We start from the raw sequence: 27,165 nt of genomic DNA on the forward strand, positions 1-27,165 counted from the left end.
CGTTTCATTCCACTGCCTTTGTCCCAGCGAAAGCAAGCCAGGGACAGCATCAATGGAATGGCCTCAATGGAAACTCTTTCAGGATGCCATCTGTCCATTGCACGAAGAATGATTTCCTTACATCATCTGGAAGTTCCTGAAAACCAGTACTTTATGCTGGCTCTGGTTTATCAGAACAAGGGGCAAAGCTTTCCTAGAGTGGTTCTGTGGACCACTGAGACCCACATAGAGGACCAGTGCAGTAAAAACCCTGGATTCCTTTCACTGGTCAGCCCCAAGACTTGCTCATGCATTAAATCACAAGAATCCATATTATACCTAAGACAGTGGCTATTATCATACCCTGCAGCTCTCAACTAGTAGCCCCACTGAAGCTCAGCAACTGTGAGTCTGGCCAGTACCTGGATGGGAGACCTCCTGGGAAAAACTAAGAATGCTGCTGGTAGAGGTATTAGTGGGGCCAGTAGGGGGCACCTGTGGTCTGTGAGGGTCCTAATGCCCCAGTATAGTGATTGAGACACTTTACTGTAAAACGTTGCTGTCCTCCGGATGAGACATAAAACCTAGGTCCTGACTCTCTGTTGTCATTTAAAAGCCCAGAGCGTTTCTCAAAAAGAATAGGGGTGTAACCTTGGTGTCCTGGCCAAATTTCACCCCCCTGACCTTTACCAATCATGGCCTCCTAATAATCCCCATCTATGAACTGGCTTCATCACTCTGCTCTCCTCCCCACTGAGAGCTGGTGTGTGGGGAGTGTACTGGCGCACTCTGGCTGCCATTGCATCATCCAGGTGGGGCTGCACACTGGTGGTGGTAGTGGGATTCCCCATTACCTGTAAAGCACTTTGAGTGTTTTGCATTCAACAGCAAGTAACATGGGTGCTGTAAGAGAGGTTGAGGGCCTTGTGAAAAACGTGTCTTTTGTCAAAGTTGTAACAACAGAAGGAAGGAGCACCAAACTCACTCCCTGCAATGTCAGCCCAGATTACAACTCATCACCTGCCCCAGCCTCTCTATCTGGCACTTGCAAAGTACTGGAAACCTGATGTCTTCCGGCTCATCAATAATTCAGACTCTACAGCCCGCCTCCCCCTCTCCAAGGTTACCTGGGACTTGTCATTTTTCAACCTTCAGACTGCCTCTCCCTATATCCATTTCCACTAAGCATGGTGTAGGTAACACAGTCGTGTCCTAACAGACCGCTCCTCAGGGTGTTACTTAGAGTGTTGCACAGGTTTGGAAAAAAATGTCTGACAAGTAAGAGGCCAAAAAAGCAGCCACCCCATAAAAAGCTTTTCCCTTCCTACATCTGTGACAGAAGTCTAGATTCTGTGCTTTTCTTCAGTCTAGTGTTTACAGTCAACTGCTCCTATTTTTTCTTAAAATGGGTTAAATATCAGCACTGTTAACAAGCCACACCAAAGGATCAATAAATCATATCGCAAAAAAAAGGCTGGGACCCAGACCCGCTTATAATTACCACTGTGTGTATAGAGTGCTAAATAAAAATCAATTTTCACGATTGTCAGCCTGATGCCCTTAAAGCTTCTGTTTTAATTGGTCTTTGACTATGTATTGGTGGTGTCGACTCACCAAAACAAGCCTAAACTAAGCACTTAACTGTGCCTAGCTCTCCATCTCTTCCATACTTGGATGGATTGCACTGCCACCTCCTTAACCTTCTAAATAATAATAATAATAATGGCAGTAATAAGAAGAGAATTCATTTAATAAAATGACACTTCTTTGAATGCCAGTCTTTTCCCATTTACCTCCCATAGTGGAACACAGAGGAACAGCAGCAGCAGCGGCAGAGACAAAGAACCTGCTTTCCTCCTTCTTTGTATCAAATTTTAATTAAAATCAAATTTTAATTTTATACCAAGCACTCCGGTGCAGGTGCACCTCCAGTCTCTGGGGCTGCAGACTGGTTCTCCAATAGAGTTCCAGCTCATGGGCTTTCATTTAGAACAAACAAAATGCTGCACGGCACCATCGACAGGAAACGTCCAGTGAGCAAAGCAGGTAATGAAAGTCGTTCAAGTCGGGAGCTGTGTCAGCACACATAGGCTGCAAAGGAACAAGTAAAGATTTATTACGCACTCAGAAGAAACACAACGTTTCGGCTTTGGAGCCTTCTCAGGGTGTCCAAAAGGTTCCACAGCCTGTTTTTTTTCTTCTCTTTTCAGCGTGGAACATACCTATTGCTTGTTCCTTTGCAGACACTGAAAGTGTCAGCTCCCAAAACATCAGCAGAGATGGGTTCAACGACTAGCTCCCACCCCCTGTCCCGTCATTGTAAAAGGAAGTCCCCCATAGTTTTAAAACAATCCGGAACTGGATGGGATGTTTATCATTCCGGAGAAGTGAAAAAGTGCAAGGAGAAGCTGGACACGGGAAACCACAGGAAATGAGAACCATTCCAAAGGGGATCTCTGCCCTCCAGTCGTAGAAAATATTCTCAGGAGACAATCCTCTCCTCCACCTGCCCTCCCCCGAGACAGAAACCTGCAGGTGGAGCGTCAGAGCATTTGTGGATCCCCCTCACACCCCATTACCTCAGACACCACGAAGAGCACCTCACCGCCCTTGCCTGTGTATCCTAGGCAACGGCAGGCCACGGCCCACAATTCCAAGCCACGACGCGCTCCGCAACAGGAACGCTTCCCCACCCCGCATGGATGGGGAAAGGCAGGGACACACCCACAGTGCTGCAGCCAAAAGACCTCGCCCCGCGGTGGGAGAGCCAGCCCTCGTTTCAGAATCGAAAAAGGTGCAACGCCAACGAGCCTGCAGAGTGACCATGAAGCCGAAGCTTTGGAAAATCGGGACGGAACCGGGCAGCCGGGAACAGCGGTCAGTTTGGAAGCCCATTCACCTACCTGGTGTCCTGCTGCCCTCACCAGCTTGTGCGTTGAGAAGGGGAAGGCCTCATTGCTCAGGTCAGCGTCCAGAACGTCCTGCAGGACAGCTCGGCTGAGGAGACAAGCCCACAAAGAACAAAAGGCCTGAACCAACGCCAAGAGTTTTCACTAGTGATGCTGCCCCCACCCCCAAAAACAAGAGCACAGAGCCCTTCCAGTCCAGAGACACTATTCCTTCTGGTTTTATTTGGGTTTTCATGCTTCACCTAGCCAGTACTGGAAGGTCGTGCAAGGGTATTAAAAAAAAAAAAACAACCTCTTCACAGGAGGGCATGCACAATGCACACGCAATATAGAAGCATCTCACAGGAGAAGCTATTCGAACCGATAAGTGTTAAACATTTAAAACGGGCCATCTGGTTCTCCGGACGACGTTCATCACATTTCTCCTATGTCTGGGCAGAGCAGTCATGCACACAGAATTTTACAGTCTCTCCTTTAAATGATTAAATAACCGTCTGGCTTCCTGAAGCAAATCCAAAGCAGAGTCAGGTGAGCTCCTGTGAAAAGGTGGAACACTGCAGCCTGTTCTATTATTGCGGATACTGGTCTCAGTTCAGGCTGTTGCCAACGCTTCCTGTCCAGATTTGAATGCTGTAAAATGAAGCCCCCACCCCACCCCCCAGCAAGGCTGATTTAATGGGATAATCAATCAACCCGTCAGTTTTGGAACGGAGCTGGAACCCGGCAGGCTGTGGTGGTTCAGTGAAAATGCAAATCAATACATGCAAAGGATTCCTTCTGGGCCCGAGGAGCACAGCAGCCTGTCAACACTGCGTGCCGCTCGCTGTCTGCTGCGAATCATCCTGGTGAAAGCATGCACACAACCCCCAAAGCATCCATTTTCACCCAGATGCCTTCTCTCCTCGTCCGAAACCGTTCGAAGCACCACATGTTTAAATGGGATATATCACGACCAACAACATTTACCGCACACAGAGGCCTGGGCATGATGAGGCAGAAGTCCCTTCCTTTTGCTTGACAGATACAGCTTATCTATTTTTGCCTTAGGAAGACTATATTGACTTGACATCCTTCTATTGAGACACCTGTCATTCCAGTTGTCCATCCGTCTCACAGACACTACTGTAAGTATGTGAACAAATGAAACAGCAATTTTTCCTTCCGTGCCAAACTTGTCAAGGATATTGACAGAGTCAGGCCAACGGAAAATGTTTTGGATTACAAGCTTCGTTCCCCGCGAAGGGGGCCTGCTCTACGACTGAAATTCGTCAAGTCTCCGCGGATGGAGAACTGCCACCAGAATCTGTGGCGAGAAGATTTAATCCGATTACAAAGTGGCGCCCCACTCCTTTGCGGACACTGCTGGCTTTGTTTAGGCCGCGTGATCACATCTTTGTAGCAAGAGAGAAGAAGAAGGAGGAAAACAGACGGTCTAAGAGATAAGCAGTCGATGGATAAATGATCATTTGGAAAAGGAACGCGGCACTGACACAGAATATTTAAAAAAAAGAGCATTGTCTTTCAGATACACTGTAAATGTTTCTAGACAAACAGCCGCCCAGTATAAACGCAAGCACTCCAAGGTGCGATATCCTTTAAAAAGTTTAGTGGTTTTACAATGGTTATAAATCCCACTCGTGGCTTCCCTGCAGGTAACCTCTACATGGTTCCTCCAGCAGGAATATGTGCCTGATTACTGGTGTGTGAGTGCTCCCAGAACATGTTGAGTAATGGCCTGAGGGAAAGCAAAAGAAAAGGTTGATTAACTGACCCTGCGCGCCACCCCTTTCAATGAATTTGCAAGATTAAAAAGCCTTTTCATAATGAAATCCATTATGCACGTGTGCGAAACGTTGACCTTTTCAGTTCAGGCTGATGGGCCTCAATTGAATGGTTTTTGACAAGTTTAAATGGTGTAAGGGTTCCAGGACCATTTTAACAAGGGGGGGGGGGGGGAGAGATTTATTTCTGGAAACTGAGAGTGTATAGTGTGTAGCATATGGATTTCATAACTGAACCACCATCTCGGGCACACATCCGAAGGCTCATTCACACAGCCCAGATGACGTCCAGCACCCCTGATATTGAGCTTAAACCAAGAGAGAGCCATCAGTGTGCAATAACATCCCTGGCATGCTCTTCCCCTGTGAAGTTGGCAGCAATCTCAGCTATTGACAGGGATCTATGCTATGAAACTTCATATAACACATGTGGTCGGAATAGTTTCAGTGCAGTTTAATCACAGCAAAGCATGCACAGGAATGGTAATAGAAGCTATGTGGCAAATGCACAGTACAAGTGCACTCAATTCTGGTCAGCGTTTTTTAATGCTTTTTGGTTTTTATTAATAGGATTACATACAATTCAGGTGGGTTGCTCCTTTTTTTCTTGACAGCAGTAGAGAGCAAGTCTGAGCACACTGCGATCTTCCTCATGGTCTACCAGACTAATCACAGGAACAGCTTTGGTAGCATGTACTGTTTCAGTCCCGTTTTCTTTTGATAAGCACGACAAACCCAGGCAAAAACAGGCTGTGGATTGACCGCACTTAACTTTCCCAGGAGCTGGGTTGAGTAAAATAAAAGCAAAAAACGTGAACGTATCAGGAAAGGGCAAGTTAAAAGAACAGGGAGACCAGCGGTCTCGAATTTTGCCTCAAAAACTCAGCCTTAAGAATGAAAATGGAAGCCCATTAGAATTAGCTTGTTAGGTGCCTTCTCTTGTAAAATAATAAGTGGAGCTTTGGGGTTATTAGTGCTCCACTTACAGCAACCCAATGTAAATACATTTTGTCTCCAAATCCACCACCACTTGTATGAATCATAGCCCTGCCAAACGATGCAAATTCCGCTGCAATGGCTGTGTGCAGGAATCATTCAGTATGGCATCTCCGTGTTCAAGTAAGCTCCGCTCTGTGTGCAAATGCAAATGCATTTATTCATGTCTGCCGTGGAATTATACAATCTGGGGCTCCACTTTACAGAGGGGAGAAGTCATGTAAAAAACTCATTAAATATATTTACAGGCTTGTTTAAGAGCCCCTCTGGCAGTGACAACAGCAAACAAGAAGATGAAACGCCGTCAGCTCACAGTGCAATGCCAAGGCCGACTTCAAGGAATTTTAAGGACTTTGATACTAAATATTTGTGCAATAATTGTAAAGGCTAGAACTCCAGGAGAGAAACATTTTTCACCTGTATACAGCAGATGACTGAAGAGAAAACCCATCTGCTTCCATCTGCTTTTTGTGGTGGGGGTCATGGCAAATGAGAATAAATATTTCAATAAAAAGATTGTCCAAGTGTCATTTTGGCCCTTTTTCCTTTCAAAAGACAAATCATATCAATGATCCCTTACTAATAGTGGCAGCAGCAACAACAGGACTATTAGTAGGTGAAGATGAATGAGGAGTAATTCAAAAGAAGTCTCCAGAGCCTTGATTTGCAAAAAAAAAAATGTGCATCTCCAAAAACCATTTTTTTTTAACTTATTGCTGCGAACAAGCAGTGCAATTTCACATAAAATGCATGCACAGTCTTGTCAAGGCACGGTGACTTTAAATGTGAAGATCAATGCCAACAGCTAAAAGCAAAACACGTGTCAAAACATGGGATCTGACATTTCTGCTTTCTTCTATTATTGTTTCGAATGCATCCGACTGTCCAGCACACCCTTTCCATCACTGTGAAATGCCCTCCACGCGGATGTAAAAACTGCATTGCTCGGGCGTGCAGAGAGGCCGGAAAGATTTTTACCATCACACCGGAGGAGCCACTGATATATATGGAATGCATCAACGTCAGCGCTTTCTTGCAGAAAGCCGGGCAGGATGGGACAAGGTCATGCGAAAAGGTCAGGACCATCCAATTGCATCCCAGCTTAGACGGGGGACATCCGACAGTTAAGGAGAAGGATCTCAGCAGCTGAATTGGTTCCGTGACCTCCAGAGGAATAGGCCTGTTTCATGCTATTTCTATTAGCAGGGATACAGGGAAGTCAGTCTCCTTTCTTGCTGGTGCCCACACATCAAAGAAGCACCTTCATTTCATGCCCTCCTGCGAACTACCCTCTGTGCCTTTCCAAAGAGAGCCTTTCCTGTGCTCCCCAGTGGGGTCTTGTTTAACCGTTTGCCTTCGCAAGGCTACAAATCGAATCTTTCATCTCGTTAACGCTGTTTGAAGATCATAAATATGCATGCCTTCCGCTTTCCTGCTGGCACGTGCTAAGACAGATGGAGCACCCGGGATCTGACTGCGAAGCCACAGCGCCGGTGTTAAATAAGGAAATGAACGTCTTTTCAGACCCTGAGAAGTGGGGAAAAGAAGAATGGAAGGCTGAATATATCCCCTGCCTGAGCGGCCAGCGCTTTTGATATGCACGGCAGTAAGAACCACTTGGTTTTAAAGAAATCCGCTTACCATATGGCATTTATATGACAAGCACCTACTGGAGAGTCAATTGAATTCATTCTTTTAAGCCACCGTTTCTGAGTGGCAATATGAAATGAGCAAAACGGTCCACCAGACAGCTGCACTGGGAGACCCAAAGGAAGAGAGACCTTCTTCCAGTCACTAATGTGACCTTTACCAACAATAAAAGCTCCAGACATTACTAATCAAAACTCCAAACCACCTGCAGTAGGTCTGCCATGTACTGTATATATTATATACAGCGTGAAAATATTAAACATGCACAGTATGTACTGTAGTAGGGCCTGCCATCCTCTTGAGATGAAAAGGTGGAGATATCCCTGTGCTCTCAGTGCTGGGTCAACCACTTAACCGGCATGTCCAGAGAGTGAACGAGGGACTCAACAGGGCTGCTGGCCAGCCAGTGACAGTACAGTGCATGAATGGACAACCCTAGTCCTGGGGTGTCACAATCCAGCCGGTCCTACACATGAGATTGACCTTAATTCCTTAACTTCTGAACACTTAGAGCAATTCCACTCGGCCTGCTTAGAATGGTGATGATCTGCTCAAGTAAGGAATCTAAGATCTTTCAAATCGAGTTAAACTGATGGAAACTCATGGACTCCTGGTCTTCACAAATGGATGATGTAAGGTTGACTCCTAAGACCTGCTGGATTGGGGTTCTCCAGGATCAGGACTGGCCACCCCGACATAGCAGCAGAAAATCTGCCTTTCCTTGTGATGCACTGCCACTGTCCTTCCCAGTTGTTACACAGCAATGTATCAAAGGTCTATGAAAGGGTACTTAAATACAGAACCAACTAGCCTTAACATGCCCAGAGCCTGTGTGCAGCTAGATTCTGGATGTGCTGGTGAGAAAGCAGCGATGTAAAGATAGCCAGGGATAGGGATGTTCTGTCGCATACGTTATTGGGGGTGATGTTTTTGGCGACTTCTGAGCCCTGTGAGTTTGCAGTGCTTCCAACTTTCATCCAATCAGCACCAATGCCTGCGCAGAACCCATCGAGAGCACGTTCCAGAGCCGTTCCCCTGCGGTGAAGCGATTGAATTGGGATATTAAAGCAGGCAAGAGTCCGTGCTCTCACCTCTGCGGGCCCTGGATGCTGATCATGCCCAGGTCCTCCGAGCAGTCCAGAAGCTGGCACTGGAACTTCATGTCGTGCAGCACGTTCTGAATGTGGCACCAGTTGTGCTGTGCCACTCCACCCCCGATCGCCAAGTAGAAGCCGTCTCCTGTGGAGGCGAGGGAAGAGTGAGAGAAGGCCAGGGTTTAGGACACCTGGGACGCAAGAGCGGCGCGTTCGAGTCAAGGTCCCGGGTGAGGGGGGGGCGGAGGTGCTGGTGTGAGGTTAGCGGGGCCCAAAAATAACACAAAAAAGGGTGAAAAATAAACAACAACAACGCAAAAAAAAAAGGGGTACCGCTGTGCATCGTGACCTCCAGGCTGGGCTTACCCTATTTATCGGGGTCCAGTCTGGAAGAGCAGGACGCTCGAGGCAAGAACAAAACAAGAACTCCTACCCATTTCTGTATCCATAAGCAAACTGCACAACTAAACCACGTCTCTCCCCTTTGATTCCATCCTTGTGACAGCAGTGTAAACTACCCAAGATCCATCACAGTTCTTGTGGTTAAGATGGACCACTTTCCACTAAAGCATTCCTCATACGGGCTATACATTTTCATCATGCTTTTTGGGACATGCTAACTAAACATTGCATGACTTTAAGACCTATAAGAAAGGGTGTAGATAGTTCAATATGCGGTGACTATACTACAGTATGTACTTGTTTTTTTTTTTCTCCATGTCACATACCGAGCTGTAAATCAAGGCACCCCTTCCTGTTAGTTACATCTCTGTGGCTGAATAACAAATGTAGGCTAAAGAGGAAATAATGCAGATTAATGGCTAAAGTGAATGTTTAGAGCGCGTCGTTCAGCTCCTCAGCATGCTGTGCCAAGCTAAAAGTGAGAAAGAGAGAGCTACTACATTCACTCCCTCCGTCAACCTTCAATTTAGCATCAAGGAAGACGCTGAAGCAAGTTTACAACAAGTGCCACACAATGGTTGGAGACAAGGGAAAGAAACCATGGTATAAGCACAGTAAAGCACTGAGGGGGAAGGTAAAAATCAACCGCATGGTCTAAGGGTGACATAAAACCTAGGAAAGCTTTTAAAATAGTGCAAATGAACACTGAATAGAATATTCATAAGTGAAACACTGTCCTTCTTTTTTCCATTGACTGGTATTCCAACTCAGATGTGTCATTAAGGCTGCTCAATTAGGCAGGTTCGCTAAAGCAGAGGAAGAGAGAACAGTGTTTCCCAGAGGACTGGATCACGTTTGCTCCAAAGCCACCTGGGCTACTGTGATTAACTCTGCGCTGACCAGATTAAGCCTACGTGTTTTTGTCGTCCTTGGAATCAATGCTGAAAAGTTAGTCAGCCCTTGACACACATCCATCTTTTCCTCGATGAGGCTCAGTGTACTGCGTGCTCTTTTCGAGGATGAACAGCTTTCACAGGCAGATACAGAGAGGCAGGCAACCGCGGTGCTCCTGAAAACGAAGGCCCTGTTTTGAAATAGGAGATGCTCGAAAAGGTTCTATTAGAAAAATACTAACGGGCACAGACGAACTGTATGTGAAGGATCCTGTCCCTTAAATTATTAACTCACAAAAGTAAAACCAACAGGCTCACAGACATCCCTTTGGGACTCGCCTCATCTCCTGAGATATTCCAGTAAAAATCTGGAACTAAGATATTTCATGCCTTCAATAAGATATTTAACACAACTGTAATTGAATTGCACACTCTCTAACAAACCATTAAAATATTTCTAAAAATAAATATTAAAAGAATAGCCTGTAACCGATTTAGCCAGCAATTTAAAAATATATTTTCCTAATAAAATCACTCTTCACTCGCAGTTTTGGGAACATTGCCAGGACTCTAATTCTTAAATTCAGGCCTTTCAAGTAACCTCAGTCGTGTCTGTGAAGAGAAGCTGCTCCAGTTTTGGAATGGGCATACCTGTTTCAGGAAGCAGCCCGTGCTGCCAGCTTACCAATACGAACAATTAAAATCCCACAGTGCACTTCTTCACAGCATGATGTCAACCCCAGTGTCAAGACGTGCATCAACACCACTGAATAAAACCTGCTAAGACTTTAATACACTGTCGCTTCATCCTCATATACCGTAAGTCTTGTATCTACATCACTTAGTTTTAGGCTGTTTTCCTGCCTCGGAGATGTGCATTATGATGTACTAATTAACAAGGTTAAGAAAGGAAATGGGATTATATCCTAGGACAGTTCTCAAAGGTACATCTGCACTTCCAAGCCTCCCCCAAGTTTCAGTTAATGCACTTACCTTGCTTTAAAAATGTCAGAATCAAGATTTACTGCGCTCATACTCTGATTTCACCATAGTTTACTGAGCGGTACTCTGCTGTTACTGCTGATTCACACGGTGTAAATGCGGCACTCAAAGCAGAGCATATGTTCGGTGCATCCTAATCCAGAATTCTTGAAAAATGTGCAGAAAAACTGATCAGGACAGAGAGTAGTCTGAACTGCTTAAATGCCAAATGAGTATTGTTTTTTATGTGGCACTCCCCATCAGATGATTACTATCCCTGGTTCCCTGTGTTTCACACAGCTACACTCACATTCACAGCACACGCACACACGTGCAGCCATATAATAGGGGTTCTAGGAGGTAGGGCCCTCATATTTCACAGTTGTGTCTACTGGACTATGAAAAAGTGCGCTAAATGACAACATCACCCCTAACAGATGGAGCCTGGCAATCCAAATCTAATTCATTTCCTCCAATAAAACCCTTTCAAGCTGAACATTAGCTTCTATTAGCCCTTCCGCCCCATATTAGACTGCTTGGTTGGCTAGTTGCACTTTTTTATGACGTTTTTACTTATGCATCTATATTTTAGATCTTTAAGAGATACCCAAAGTTCGTTTACCCAAGATTAGCAGAGAAGCCGATGCCTTCCACAGAGGTGCTTGTTTTCCAATTGGACATGAAACTAATGTTTATGTTCATGTTTCCCACTATTTCTTTTAAGTGGATTATTAAGACTTGAATAGATTCATTAATAAGACTAATCCCTTCCCCCCACAACAAAAAAAGCCACGACAAATGGCTCTTCAAATGGAGGAAGAGGCATCGCGCACCAGGAGGAAGAGTGAGACACAGTTTCATCGATTAATTAATGAGGGAAATTAGGGAGATCAGATTGTTCACACCCAAAGTGAAATTTAGCCAGGACACCAGGTTGACATTCCTCCTCCTACAACCCATATCATAACCATTAGATCTTCATTGACCAGGTAGCAAGGACATGACATTAACACTTCATTTCAAGATCAGCACCTCCTATAACACAGAGTCCTCCATGTCCCCAGTTTTCCTCTAGCCCCGACGTGATATTTGTCTTTGAACGCAAAGGTTCAAGTTTTCACTTTTTAAGAATCAAAATCAAAGCTTTGTGCTTGTCAGCTTCAGAATTGACACTCTCGTGTGGGTGACATCATCTGTAGCCATACAGGACGAGCCCAGAGCATACGTCCATGCTCTGAACAGGCTCAAAGATTCATGAAGATACAAAAAGAAATGTGTTCTCCTCAGAAAAGGACACCATTTGGCTACTGTCAAAAAGAAGGTATTTGGAACCCATTGTGGAGCATCTAGAATATCTTTAGCTGCAGCCAGACCAGCCTCCAACTACACGAGAGGACAAGATTAAAACCACAGGACCCAGAGGGGTCTGTTAACACAACAGCCAAAGCAGAGGAAACCCATTTCCAAATCCTAGCTCCTAATCCAACTACCAAACCCATCTCTCCACTCCCAGTATGAATAAAGAATCCAGCTGAATTTCTTAAAGCAAACAGTTCACTCAGAGGTTCAACGAGCTTAATGAATCAAACAAGCTCAGTCAAAATAAAGAGCAGCACAGGCACAGGAACAGTCCAGGAGTGGGAAACAGGAGCATTGTGCATGACAGTGTAGAACAAGACACTTCTAGCTTGTAGAGCACACAAAAACTTTATAGCCCATCGTTGAGAACAGGGGTGAACTTCTGAGTGAATTGAAAGCAAGCTGCTTCAGGGCTCATTATTTCGTTAGGGAGACGCAAGGTGATTGCTGGGGAGCTGGAGGTGTAGGGTCTTGGCTGCTCATTAAACCGCAATCTGTCAACTTATGTGCTCATTAATGAGATCTTTTAGACATAAGGAAGCTAATGGGAAGGAAAAAAGCAGGAAGCAAAGTTAATTTACGGTTTACTGTCAATGCTTTATCTTCTGTTTGTGCACATAAAGCAATATGTGAAATCATCTTTGCTCTGAAGCCAACACTGAGAAGCACAGCAGGGCCAGCGCAAAGGTACTGTAACTTTGGCTCTATGGATACAGATAAAAGATACAATACTGTATATGTAAAAAAAAACGTTATATAAAAAGTTACTCATTCAGCGGGGCAGTAATGTTGCAAACCATTCATAATTTCAGACGGTAGACAAAAGTCCAGTTCGGACTTTGTTCTCAAATTCATTCAGTGCAAAAAGACTGGGACAAATTTGGATCAAAACAAGGAAGCAGCCGCGAACTGAGACACAAGGGCGGTTCGTGGCGGGAGTTGATGACACAGGAAATGGGGAGGCTGGGACAGGATGTGACATGTGGAGTGATGTGGGACACTCCCACCCCTGCCCAACTGTCTTTTTCACTCGAGAGGAAGATAAATCATGGGAGAGAAGAAAGGAGCAGACAGAAAAAAGCCCGACACTTCAGGCCAGTGGAAGACTGGCCAAGTGCCAGTGGGTTTCAGAAGGTTCAAGTCAACAGATGACCCCGGCTTGACGTGACATTTGAGTGATTCTTGTGGCTTGTCGGGCTCTGGTGTATCTTGCGCCACTGTACGGAGAGCTACAACCGTCCTCCATTCGATAACGACTCTGCTGAAGGCCTCACAGCTGGAGAACTGGCAGAAGAATCAGCAGGGCTCGAATCGGAGGGCATGCTCGATGTCTTTGCGTCTGCAGCCATGATGAATCCATTTGAGAAAAAACAGTCCATTCGAAGGAACAAGCAAAGGTTTTATTCCCTGCTGAAAAGAGAAGAAATGACACCCAGCGTTTCAGCTGTGGAGCCTTCTTTGGGTGTGTCAATCTGTATCCGGGAAAGGATCAATGTGTACATCTCGAAAATGTTACGTCGGCTACACTGGGCCTTGTGAAGAACACTTCTGAAATATAAACAGCCCTGGGTTTTGGAGAGAAAATAGAAATGTTCTCAAGCAGGATAAAAAGATAAGAGGGGGAGGATGGAGAGCACTACCTACGCACATTCAGGCAGGTATGCATCCAGCAGATCTCTTGTTTTCTGTTAAACCGAGGTCACTCTTCTGCCTTATCAGCACTCTGAATAAAAATCAGTTACCATAACAACCTGTTTAATATTGCAAAGCTCTCCAAGGAGCTTTGCAGCTTGCACAGCTTGATGGTTGTTTAAAAAAAAAATCCTCCATTCTTTTCAGTAAAGAAGATGGGGAAGATCGCACTGACATTCACCATATGGGGGTTCTTGCACAGACACTGTAGTGCCCAGTTACAGTTTCACCTGGGTAGAGTTCATTAGACTGACCCCTTTCATGCTGTGCTTTAACAGGTTGTTTTCTGGGAAACTTTGAATGCCAAGACTCACACAATCTCCCACCTGTGCACATTCCAGATTCCAAACTGCTGTCTACTTTGTCAGCTTTATAACTTTTCGGTTTCGGTGATTCACACTCTAAATGAGAAAACCTGCACATTCCAGGAGTGTTGCAAAAGAAAAAAAAAGATGGTTGTATAGCACAAAACTGTATGAAGTTGATGTCAGCGGGCACAGAACTCTTGCAGATGATTGGCAGTTCTTCTATTTTTTTTTTCCCTCCAGTTCTCTCTCAGCTCACAGCTTGTGCAAACCACACATCCGCACACAGGAAAAGGCTGAGAAAGTGAAGACTCCTCTGACCTGCCTGCTTTCCAGCCACTCCAATCATAGGAACCAGAGCCCCATAGAGGAAAATTAGCACTGCCTGGAGAGGGAGTTCCTCCATTACCGACAGTACGACGTTCCTGCAAGCACCCAGTGTCACCCAGAGCGAGGCGAATCCAGTCTATGTTGAGAGTTCTACAGCTAATAGACTAGTGGTGTGATCCAAGCTTGAACCTGCAGCACCTAGACCACAGAACTCAACCTATCCTCAGGTGAGCACATTTACCCACTGGGACCCGTGGAAGGGTTTTTAACATCCTTGGCTCTGATATTTAGGAAGTCTAAGCAGATTTTGTGGCCACCAACCACCTGTCATTTTAAAGAAGAGGCAGAGAACAGCACAGATGACCGTGGTGCCAGAATTCACAGACATGTGCAAACCATTTCTTCCTCTGGTATTTATGGCTACATTTTTTTTTTTTTAGTTTGCGGTAATTTTCTTAACTGGGTTTAAGAATGGACAACAAGATGGCAACCATACTCCACACCAGCACGCACTCGGCAACTGTAGGTAGACAATGGCAAACAGCCAACTCAAATTAGGGAGATTAGGGAGAATGTGAATAAAAGGTTTCTCATTTGTCACTTTCAAATGACTTTATAGGATAAAATGATGGGAACACTGTTTCCATTATGAAGCAACTTTGCTTGAAAACGCCACAACAAGGCCTGAAATGACTAGACCATTCCTTGAAATGTACACGTCTGCAGGGAATGGAAGTCATCACAATGTTTTCTTGCTGTTTACTGCATTAAGTACTGGAACAAATGTGTGTTGGTGATATAACAAATGGCCTGCCTTTCTGATTCATTTACTGTACCTCAAACAGGTCGTGCTTTCAATCCCCCATTTAGAAAAGCAAACACAACTGTCTTCACAGTACATGAATTTTGATTATTAATGAAAGCTCTGTAGAAAAACAGCAGGTTCTTAGTCAATAACAGAAAACACTGCCCATATTTCATGTTTATTTTGCGAGTGTGCACAAGTGCAGTTTACCCCTCATTTAACACGGTTCATGGAATAAATATTAGTTGCCTGCCACATATTCATGACTTTATAAATCCCAGACTGCATCGTGGCTGTCTGTGAAAGTACCAGAAAGATTCATTTGCCTTTTTTAATGCCTGAGGCACACACACCACCGGCGTATTCTTTGGAAGAGGAAAGCTGGCAGTCGGACAGAAAACTACAGGGATATGACATCTGCCAGGACCCCCTACGTCCCTTCCGAAAAATCCCATCCCATTCAGGACTGCGGGCCGTGAACTTTTGGAGTGAACCCAGCGTCGGGCGAGACACAGCATGGTTACGAGGAGAGTGGACTTTTGGAGTCGGGAGAGACACAGCATGGCTATGAGGAGACTGACCTTGGAAAGACGGAGCCAAAGCAGAGCCTGGGCAGCCTGACTCGATCCGGCTGACTGTCAGGTCACTCTCCACGCCTCCCCTTTTGTTCAGCATGCAGGTGTAGACCGTGGAGCCTGAGGGAGGGGGGGGAGAGATCAGAGGACTTGGTTTTCCTACAACGTCGGAATAAAAGGAGCCTGAAAAAAAGCTAGTGCCTACAGGCCAGAGTGGGTGTTGCATCCCCTCCATCAGCACAAGCCTCACAGTGCAGAAACATTCGTACCCCCCCCTGCTCTGAGAAGCCACTTCCAAACTGACAATCGCATAACATCCCCAAAAGTTTATCAGTACGGTTTGTCCGGTACTGTGGCATCAAGAGATTTGAAACTGTCCTTAACACTTCTGTGGAGCCATAGCAGCTCAGACGGCAGGGGGCGTCTGATCGCTTCAATCCCAGGTAGGGGTGAAAGATGTAGCTCTAATTCCATCCTTTGACAACTCCCAGGTCCACTCAGTGTGCTGTGGGAGTAATAGGCTGGCCGGAGGGCGATGCTGACCACATCACCTCCACCTCCAGTGTCGGATGGTCAAGAAAAATGATGGCCCTCCCCCCCCCCGTTCCCCCATGGGCCTTGATGGCCTGAAAAGGGACCTACCTACCTTAACACATCTGGTGGCCTGCATCTGGCATCCTAATGGCTCTTTGTCACAAAGCACTATGGGTGCTTTTATAGACCTCTAGACTGGGGTAAGAGCACTGTTAGACAGGGGCAAGTTCTGTGCATATTCAATTCAAGTTGCTTGCAGCTTTTCTATGTAAATTGGTTGTGCTGCAGGACTGAATTAAGGGGGATCAGCCAACACAAGGATTTACCTGACAGGGGGCTTCCCAGCTGGCTAAGATACACTTCTTCTGTGGGCACTCTGCTTTCTGTAGAGCTGTATGCCCTGTGCCCTGATCCTACAGCTACCCTCTGCCACTCTGGATTTATGCTAACTGCTTGCAGGTGTCCCGTATAGATTATTCAGACCCCTCATTTGCATTCAAGGCCCTAGAAAAGATGCAAGATGAACGTTTTCGTTCATCTAGGTTTTAGTTTTCAAATGTGAGACCACATTTTGCTGAACAAGGACCATCAAGTCTCAGCAAGACATTCTGTCATTAGAAGTCCCCAGGTAAAGCACACGTATACACCACGCGTTACCACGCTGTATTAATCTAGTCTTTCAAAGCTCGGATTTTATGTCTGAATTTCCCCACAACTCAGCCGAGCAAGGAAAGAAATGACTGTCACTGAATTATGCATCACCCTAACTGGCCGATGTCACTTTAACCGAAGGCAAGTGGCTACTCAATTAATGAACAGCATGTAAATTGTTACTGAATTCATCTGTAACAAATTGGGCTCACTGAATATTAAAATTTCACTTTCGGATATCGGCACGATTCACTAAGCAAAAGACGGGAAAGATTTCAACAGTGTGCCTCGACAAACCGTGAAGAGTTCTATCCAGGGTAAAACTTTCTTTTAACCTTACTAACCTGACTAATTCTTAGTAACTCGGATATGTTTCCTCGCTCATAAAACCATTCACACCTGGGGATCTTTATTTCCCCAAACACTGACTCATGTTAGGGACGAGATGCATTCGAACGTTTATTTCCTCCACCGTTCAAATGGGTTTACGAGCTGCAAAATCCGCAGAAGGAAGCTGCATCAAAGATCTATGAAATTTTGAAATTAGGCGCGGAAGAAAATTGATAACACAGGGGGCACGTGGCACAAAGGAAAGACCTTCAGTGGGAAAATTACATTTCATTTATAAACTGTGCATATCAGCACTAGTTTTCCAAATACAAAAAAAACCCAGTACCTCAGTTTTTCATTTCGATTAGAATGCACTTTGCATGTCACGGTTCCACCGAGCTGATAGAAACACAATTCTCATGAACCAAGAAGCAAATTCTCTATTTTCCTGTCTTGCTGGACTTGCAACTCACCCACAGGCTTATAAACCTCCGCTGAAAAGAGCCAGTCTGCTGCTTTCTTGGCATCAGGCCCCAGCAGGAAGAATTTGCCAAAGTAAGACATGTTGAACACAGCCAGAGCGTTCCTGCACGTCAAGCACTCATTCTTGATCTGAAACCAAAAGGAGGTTAGCTTTTGTGACCAAATTATGAGGAATACACCGACAGGATAAATACTGATTCGTTTTAGTCCTGAACAGAGAAGATTACCCAAGGGCCTTGTCAAAGGTGACAAAATCAATCCAGTAGATTTGAAGTACCTGGATGGGAGGCTCCTGGGAAAAACTGAGGTTGCCGTTGAAACAGGTGTTAGTGGGGCCAGCAGGGGGCGCTCACCCTACAGTCTGTGGGGGTCCTAATGCCGCAGTACAGTGACAGGGACACTACTGTAAAAAAAGGTGCCGTCCTTTGGATGAGATGTTAAACCGAGATCCTGACTCTCTGTGGTCATTTAAAATCCCATGGTGTTTCTCGAAAACAGTAGGGGTGTCCTGGCTAAACTTATCCTCCCGGCCTTTACCAGTCACGGCCTCCTGATAACCCCCATCTATAAACTGGTTTCATCACCTCCTGACTGATAGCTGGTGTGTGGTGAGCGTTCTAGTGCACTCTGGCTGCCGTAACATCATCCACATGGGACTGCACATTGGTGGTGTAAGTGGGATTCCCCATTACCTGTAAAGCGCTTTGAGTGGAGTGCCCAGAAAAGCACTATATAAGTGTAAGGAATTATTTTTATTATTCAATAAGCCCTCATTAGGGTGCAAACTAAAAGGGGAGACCTGGGATTTTTGCCCCCAATCTGCAGCAGTAGCTCACACTCACCACGTCATGATGAGGTGGGAAATCAAATGTATACTCTTTCCCCAGGAGGTCCTTGTACTTGTAGTGGTGGTTTTTGGAAACGTTGTAGGCCCCGTAGTAATCGTAGTCCAAAACCTGTCGGCACGGCCAACACAAGAGAGTCAGGCTTTCAGAACTGCCAACTGCACTACCATTTCGAAGGCCAACCAAGCCACAGATCTGGTGCCATCGTGTGGACCAGTGCCTGTCTATGCCCCCAGTATAAGATCAGTGAGCACTGACGTATCTCAGTGGATGTCATAAGAGGAATCAAGCACTCCCACTGCTGAATTCCATACTGTTGCATAGTTACCACCTATCACAACAGGGTAAAGACTTACAGCTACAACTCTATGCTTCAGTTCTGGTTGTCTTGGCTTTTAATGTGTTACGATGTGACTAAAACAGGGAGGGCCTGATGCACAGTAACCTGGAGTGTTTTGGAGTGGGTTGTGGTGGAATATCTTAAGAGGAAAGGAGAACTGTCTGCCAAGCGTGGAGGAATGTGCTGGAGATGTTCTTACCGGGGCTGGGGCTTCACGATTAAACCAGCCTGGGCGCTCCCAGCCATGCCTCTCCTGGAAGACGCAGCCCTGAGACAGCAGCTCCTGCAGGATGGAAGAGGAGATGCAGTCTAAATTTCCGAGACCGCCTTTAAGAGGCGGATGTCGAGCAAGAGACAACAGGGGAACGGAAAGAGGGCAGTGAAATGAGCATGGATTCCTTGCCGACCAAAAAAGTTCAGGAGCCATCCTGCTCCACAAAATGCCAATGATCAGATTCGTACAGTAGTCGGACTCCACAAGGAGCATCTAAGCATGTGGAAAACGTATATCGTACACAGAGGAGGATATTTTGGAAAAATAGGTCTTCAAAAAACATGCCACAAATACATCACTGGGGATTTCTGACGACAGACTCGCAGCAAATAAATCAGATCATCACATCTCAGTGCACTATGGATGTTAAACAAGATGTCACTTTAAGCCAAGAGTACGGTTTTAAATACCCAAGAGTAGATGGCTGCTCACTACGCATGTAGTGTAGGGTCATGTTAAGGTCACAGCTGGCCTTTGTGCTCATGACATCCTGCGGTGACCTTTTAGTGTCTGGAGAGCATGAAATCAGTGACGAACTGCATTAAAACTCCAATAAAGGGCCTCAATGGCTGTCACTCGAAACATGACCCAGATGTTTAAGTGGCTGAGTGACTGAGGGCCGCTGGAACCCGGTGACACTGCTGTGTGATGGCACAGGGAAGAGGGCCACCTCCCCTTGGAGGAGGCTGCTCTAGAAGGGTGCGAGCTTCACAGAAAAGTGGGAGGCTTTTAACCTTCTATATGTACAGGTATATATATATAACATTCAGCTATATCACCCTACAACTCACAGCTGGCAGCCCCACTGAGCACTCAGCGTGTGTGTGAGCCTGGCCAGTACCTGGATGGGAGACCTCCTGGGAAAAACTGCTGCTGGAAGAGGTGGTAGTGGAGCCAGAAGGGGGCACTCACCCTGTGGTCTGTGTGGGTCCTAATGCCCCAGTATAGTGACTGGGACACTATACTGTAAAAAAAAAAGTACCGTATTTTGGATAAGATGTTAAACCGAGGTCCTGACTCTCTGTGGTTATTAGAATTCCCAGGGTTTTTCCGAAAAAGAGGAGGGGTGTTACCCTGGTGTCCTGGCCAAATTTCCCATTGACCTTTACCAGTCATGGCCTCCTAATAATCCCCATCTCTGAACTGGCTCCATCAATCTGCTCTCCTCCCCACTGAGAGCTGGTGTGTGGGAAGTGTACTGGTGCACTATGGCTGCCGTCACATCACCGAGGTGGGGCTGCACATTGGTGGTGGAGGGGATCCCCATTAAACTGTGAAGCGCTTTAAGTGCTATGTAAGTTTAAGGAATGAAGATCACATGATTATTATTATTACTACTATTACTCTATGATATCTGTTGTGTGAATTGGGGCAGCCATCGATAAATGATTTTCAGTGCGAAACTGAGCATTGAAAACAAAATAGTTTGGTGGGAGAAAGACAGGAGATGGAAGCAGGGACTCTAAGCACATTGCAACCTAATGTCAACCACTGTGTTTTTTATTAATTACAGGGTTTTATTCAATACCTCAGTTGAGGCTGAAAGACATTGCAGGATCAGAGCAGCAAATCAAGCTAGACCCCGAGGTCATGGTTTTTAATCCACCCCCGACAGGCTGTTGTTGACATCTGGTTTATTTATTCCAAAGTTTTACCACAGACACTCAAATTAAGAGAGAAAGGAGGTTACAACTCCTGCATGCTGGGGAGCATAGAGAAAGGAGATATTAAAAGGTTGAGGAGAGTGCCAAAGGAAGTAAAAGCTGGGCCTCACTGGTGATTTGTGGGACAACTCTCGCAATTCCAAGCAGGAACTGCCACTAAGTCACAGAGTCGCTCTGCTTGACAGCTACAGGCTGCACGAACTATTGGGAGGGGAAATCAGCTACAGGGGGATCTCGACTTTTGTAGAATTCAGGGCCGTCGTAAATTTGCATATAACCAAATTCACCCCTATACCATCACATACTGCAGTATACACTACGCATGGTGAAACAAAATACCGGACAGTATATTATCCTCCCTAAGATGATGACTCAAGTACAGTTACAAATGCATCGGCTTTAACATTGATCAACTCAAGCTCACAACAACAATCGCAGTAATCCGCTTTAGTAAACATGAATTCCTCCTCCGTGAGCAGTGGATGCCTGCCCTTTATCTCTGCCTTCCCGACTACAGTATATCTCTGCTGTAAAGCTCATCTCCAGCCTGTCATTTCTGACGCAGTGGACACAGGACTGAGAGAGTTCATTCCAATTCGAAAAAAGATGACCTCGCTTGGTGTGGATGCTGGGTAGTTGATAATTGGGCAGCGGGCACAGGGGTGTTCATCAGCTAACAGCCTTCAGCTCGGTTTCATCCCACTCTACTCCTCTTCCTTCTGAGACCCAGTCGGCCAGATCAAACCGCGCCAAAGCACATCAGCGGATGTTCAATTTGCAGATGTCAAGACCCTACTGTACAGTGATTGCGGAGCACCAGAGTTATGAATCCCATTAAAAATGCAGATTTGCTCTTACATTACCCATCCTTGCACTTAAACGTACATGCACTCTGTCTTGCTCTATATAGCACTGGTGCAATATTTCTACCTCACATCTGGCCCAGTTCTGTCGCAAGAAATTTACTGGGACCTCTTGCCAGTTTTAATGAGATGTAAAACATTTCAAGTCCACAGTTCCCTTAAATAACACTTGCCTAAACAGCCATTAGGATCTTTAAAGTGACTTTAATATTTCAGCTCTATCCTTCTCTATTAATAAAGGAGTGGATGACATAGAAACCGATCATTAACTACTATATAAGCACAGCTGGGTACACAGCTCTAACAAGATCCTTGACTTTAATAACTAAAGATTAAGTTTCTGCATTTGGTGAAAGGATTCTATATGACATTTCTCCCATGGGCTTACACCATCTCTATTTTTGAAAAACACACATCAGACACCTACTGTACTTTAAAGACTTTCTGATAAGTCCAAGCCTGTGAAACATGCTGCACTTTGCAAATTAAATATTTGCACTTGTAGATGGATCGAAGTACTTTAACGCAAAAAGACTGATGTCCACCTCACACAGATCCACCACTTTGTCATCTGACCAGACTAAAATGTAATGTTTAATAATTAACTTTATTATTACTAACTCAAAATGAATTTTATTATGGCATTTTTGACCCCCACCCCCCCAATATATATACAGTAGTATATACTGTATAAATTTTGGAAAAGAACCAATCAGAACTCAATCCATTCCCTTTTCAATAGCTGATATCCCTGATACATATCTCTGACACATTTTGATTTTCTGAACAAAGAAAAAAAAGCAGTTGGGAGGGAAAATAAGCAAAATGAACAAATTACAGTTTCTACAAAGTATTACAAAAATGTGCATTTGATCCAAAAGTGACCATTTAGCCTTATAACAGAAACAAGAAAGAGACTATGTTTGTGTGTTTTTATAATGGAAGCTACTGTAGCTCTTGGTAGGACAACTCAACAACACCTTACCAGAGAGGGCTTGGGCTGGCTTTGTCCCCAGTCAGAGACTGTGCGCACAACAACGACACAGTCTGGTGTCTAGGATAAGGGCACAAGCTGAATGAGTGAGCTTAGTCTCTGAAAGCATGCTAAGATCATAAGAAATACCACATTTAATGCATGTGACAATCAGGAAAGGTTATATACTGTACACATTCTATCCTTCTTGTCTGATTCTTGGCTGAATACAGCTGTCAACACTGGTCTGCTGGACAATTTTTACCAGTGAATTGGTGCTGAGGATATGAACCACACAAAGCTCAGACAGAGAACATCAAACCAGCAGACTGTCTGCTTCGGGCTGAATTAGCCCAGGGGGACATGACTTTGTTGGGCGATTAGCACGAGTGATCTGGCAGCAAAATCACCCCTCATCTCTTCAACATCAGCTTCAAAATGTACGGACAGTCATACCAGGATTAACCATCAGTCAACCTGAAACCTGAAAATAACCAGTAGATTTTTCCTGGTGTAAGAAGAAAGCACATGATCACAATTTCCTACAACTGACAAGGAGAAAAAAAAAAGATATGAGACAGAACTAGATGTGTCTCATATCATTTTCTTTCACATAAGAAAAATGTGAGGACAACTATCATTATTACATCTTGGTTCACTGGATGTGACTGATAGAACTGTACTTATTTAAATCTAGCTATACATTTTCCCTCTGAAATAAGAATCAGCACGAAGCTCAAAGCGATAATGCTTTCAAGGATGCATACAGTATACATCACTTGGCTCAAACACAAATGCATTTAAAACTGACATTGCACTAAACAAGCTAGCTAGCCCAAGACTAACATCAAAGTCCAGTTCCAGGTTTGTCAAAAACCTTATCCTGACAAAAAGTTTTGCAAGATAAGATATCAGGACAGCTAGGAAGTTGCTGGATCAGGCCCAGGATGTGTCACACTCAGTGACTAGGTTTCCACTAGTGATAACACACGACTTAAATCTGACTGGCAAGGAGTAATGTGTGCCTTAAGTCTCTTGTAAACGTGTGGACTTATCTGTCAGAGCTGACATAAAGAAAATACTGAACTGTTTCCATTCCCTCCTGAGCTGGTACTAAGACCCAATGTGAGAGACTCAAGCTTTCTCAAGCAAGCAAATTCTATAACACATGAAAAAATAAAAATACAGTATACTATACTATAACTCCATTTCTAAATATCATTTCTATACTAAAGGACAGCAATACCGTCAATAATCACCTAGGTTTTGTGGAAGTCCTAACCCTAACCCTACCTAAGGATTAAGGTTAGGGTTCAGAGAGTCTCAGAGGAGGAGTTTCACTCATTGAAGAGGAAAATACACTTCACTCAATCAAAACAAAAACCTAAAGTGACAAAGCATCCTAGCCAAACTGAAGAGATCATATACAAAATGGCAGAATTTTGTTAATCGCATATGTTGTGTTCAATGGTGTTCTCACTGAGCCTGGTATCAGGTTTAGCTATGGAAAAAGGCAGGAAAACCTAATAAATTATAGTTTAATTTCTACAAAATACCTGTAACTTTAACACAAAATGCTAAAACTTTGATTAGTATCATCAATTTCTTCCTAACTTTTGATTTTGGGGCAAATTGGACAAAATTCCGCTTCAGGACAATACACTGTATAGGGCCAACCAGTATATGTCCGGAAAAAAATGTTCAGATAACCTTGATATAACACCATTCCTAAATATCATTTCTGTCCTAAAGCACAGCAATACCATCAAAAATAGTCTACGTTTTGTGGATTCCTAACCCTAACCCTAGCTGGGGATTTGGGTTGGGGTTAGGGTTCAGACCTTCTTGAGAGGATCCACAGTCTTCCACTCATTTCAGCACAAAATATACTTCACTGCATGAAAACATAAACCTAAAGTGACCAAGCAGCCAAGCCAAACTCAAGAGCACAGATCCGAAATGGCAGGATTTTCTTTTTGGACAAGTTCACTGTTCATCTGATCTGTTGTGTTGAATGGTGTTCTCAATGAGCCTGGTATAAGGTTTAGCTACAGTAATAGGCGGAAAACCAAATAAATTATAGTTTAATTTCTACAAAATACCTGTACATTTAACACAAAATGCTAGAACTTGTATTAGTGTCATCAATTTCTTCCAAACTTTTGATTTTGGGGCAAATTAGACAACATTCCCCTTCAGGACAATGCACTGTATAGGGCCATCCAGTATATGTCCGGAAAAAAATGTTCAGATAACACTGATATAACACCATTCCTAAATATCATTTCTGTCCTAAAGCACAGCAATACCATCAAAAATAGTCTACGTTTTGTGGATTCCAAACCCTAACCCTAGCTGGGGATTAGGGGTTAGGGTTAGGGTTCAGACCTTCTTGAGAGGATCCACAGTCTTCCACTCATTTCAGCACAAAATATACTTCACTGCATGAAAACATAAACCTAAAGTGACCAAGCATCCAAGCCAAACTCAAGAGAACAGATCCGAAATGGCAGGATTTTCTTTTTGGACAAGTACACTGTTCATCGGATCTGTTGTGTTGAATGGTGTTCTCACTGAGCCTGGTATCAGGTTCAGCTACAGTAAAAGGCTGGAAAACCTAATAAATTATGGTTTAATTTCTACAAAATACCTGTACATTTAACACAAAATGCTAGAACTTTGATTCGTGTCATCAATTTCTTCCAAACTTTTGATTTTGGGGCAAATTAGACAACATTCCCCTTCAGGACAATGCACTGTATAGGGCCATCCAGTATATGTCCGGAAAAAAATGTTCAGATAACACTGATATAACACCATTCCTAAATATCATTTCTGTCCTAAAGCACAGCAATACCATCAAAAATAGTCTACGTTTTGTGGATTCCTAACCCTAACCCTAGCTGGGGATTAGGGGTTAGGGTTAGGGTTCAGACCTTCTTGAGAGGATCCACAGTCTTCCACTCATTTCAGCACAAAATATACTTCACTGCATGAAAACATAAACCTAAAGTGACCAAGCATCCAAGCCAAACTCAAGAGAACAGATCCGAAATGGCAGGATTTTCGTTTTGGACAAGTACACTGTTCATCGGATCTGTTGTGTTGAATGGTGTTCTCACTGAGCCTGGTATCAGGTTCAGCTAAGGTAAAAGGCTGGAAAACCTAATAAATTATGGTTTAATTTCTACAAAATACCTGTACATTTAACACAAAATGCTAGAACTTTGATTTGTGTCATCAATTTCTTCCAAACTTTTGATTTTTGGGCAAATTAGACAACATTCCCCTTCAGGGCAATGCACTGTATAGGGCCATCCAGTATATGTCCGGAAAAAAATGTTCAGATAACATTGATATAACACCATTCCTAAATATCATTTCTGTCCTAAAGCACAGCAATACCATCAAAAATAGTCTACGTTTTGTGGATTCCTAACCCTAACCCTAGCTGGGGATTTCGGTTAGGGTTAGGGTTCAGACCTTCCTGAGAGGATCCACAGTCTTCCACTCATTTCAGCACAAAATATACTTCACTGCATGAAAACATACACCTAAAGTGACCAAGCATCCAAGCCAAACTCAAGAGAAGAGATCCGAAATGGCAGGATTTTCTTTTTGGACAAGTACACTGTTCATCGGATCTGTTGTGTTGAATGGTGTTCTCATTGAGCCTGGTATCAGGTTTAGCTACGGTAAAAGGCTGGAAAACCTAATAAATTATGGTTTAATTTCTACAAAATACCTATACATTTAACACAAAATGCTAGAACTTGTATTAGTGTCATCAATTTCTTCCAAACTTTTGATTTTGGGGCAAATTAGACAACATTCCCCTTCAGGACAATGCACTGTATAGGGCCATCCAGTATATGTCCGGAAAAAAATGTTCAGATAACACTGATATAACACCATTCCTAAATATCATTTCTGTCCTAAAGCACAGCAATACCATCAAAAATAGTCTACGTTTTGTGGATTCCTAACCCTAACCCTAGCTGGGGATTTGGGTTGGGGTTAGGGTTCAGACCTTCTTGAGAGGATCCACAGTCTTCCACTCATTTCAGCACAAAATATACTTCACTGCATGAAAACATAAACCTAAAGTGACCAAGCAGCCAAGCCAAACTCAAGAGCACAGATCCGAAATGGCAGGATTTTCTTTTTGGACAAGTTCACTGTTCATCTGATCTGTTGTGTTGAATGGTGTTCTCACTGAGCCTGGTATAAGGTTTAGCTACAGTAATAGGCGGAAAACCAAATAAATTATAGTTTAATTTCTACAAAATACCTGTACATTTAACACAAAATGCTAGAACTTGTATTAGTGTCATCAATTTCTTCCAAACTTTTGATTTTGGGGCAAATTAGACAACATTCCCCTTCAGGACAATGCACTGTATAGGGCCATCCAGTATATGTCCGGAAAAAAATGTTCAGATAACACTGATATAACA

General features: G+C 44.2%; 1 protein-coding gene across 5 annotated transcripts in view; it reads right to left on the minus strand.

Annotated features, from left to right (window-relative positions):
- The window catches only part of sardh (sarcosine dehydrogenase), a 124,783-nt gene that overhangs the window by 22,067 nt on the left and 75,551 nt on the right, over positions 1–27,165 (minus strand). For all 5 annotated transcript variants that reach the window (XM_088615493.1, XM_088615492.1, XM_088615491.1 and 2 more), the window contains exons 12-17: positions 19,134–19,217; positions 18,592–18,705; positions 17,740–17,878; positions 15,758–15,871; positions 8,407–8,554; positions 2,883–2,976 (exon numbers count right to left, since the gene is read on the minus strand). In XM_088615493.1, the coding sequence (XP_088471619.1) occupies positions 2,883–2,976; positions 8,407–8,554; positions 15,758–15,871; positions 17,740–17,878; positions 18,592–18,705; positions 19,134–19,217 (693 nt within the window). The remainder of the gene's footprint in view (positions 1–2,882; positions 2,977–8,406; positions 8,555–15,757; positions 15,872–17,739; positions 17,879–18,591; positions 18,706–19,133; positions 19,218–27,165) is intronic.

This window comes from Lepisosteus platostomus, chromosome 21, assembly GCF_059453375.1.
Source record: "Lepisosteus platostomus isolate fLepPlt1 chromosome 21, fLepPlt1.hap1, whole genome shotgun sequence".
Lineage (NCBI taxonomy): Eukaryota > Metazoa > Chordata > Actinopteri > Semionotiformes > Lepisosteidae > Lepisosteus > Lepisosteus platostomus.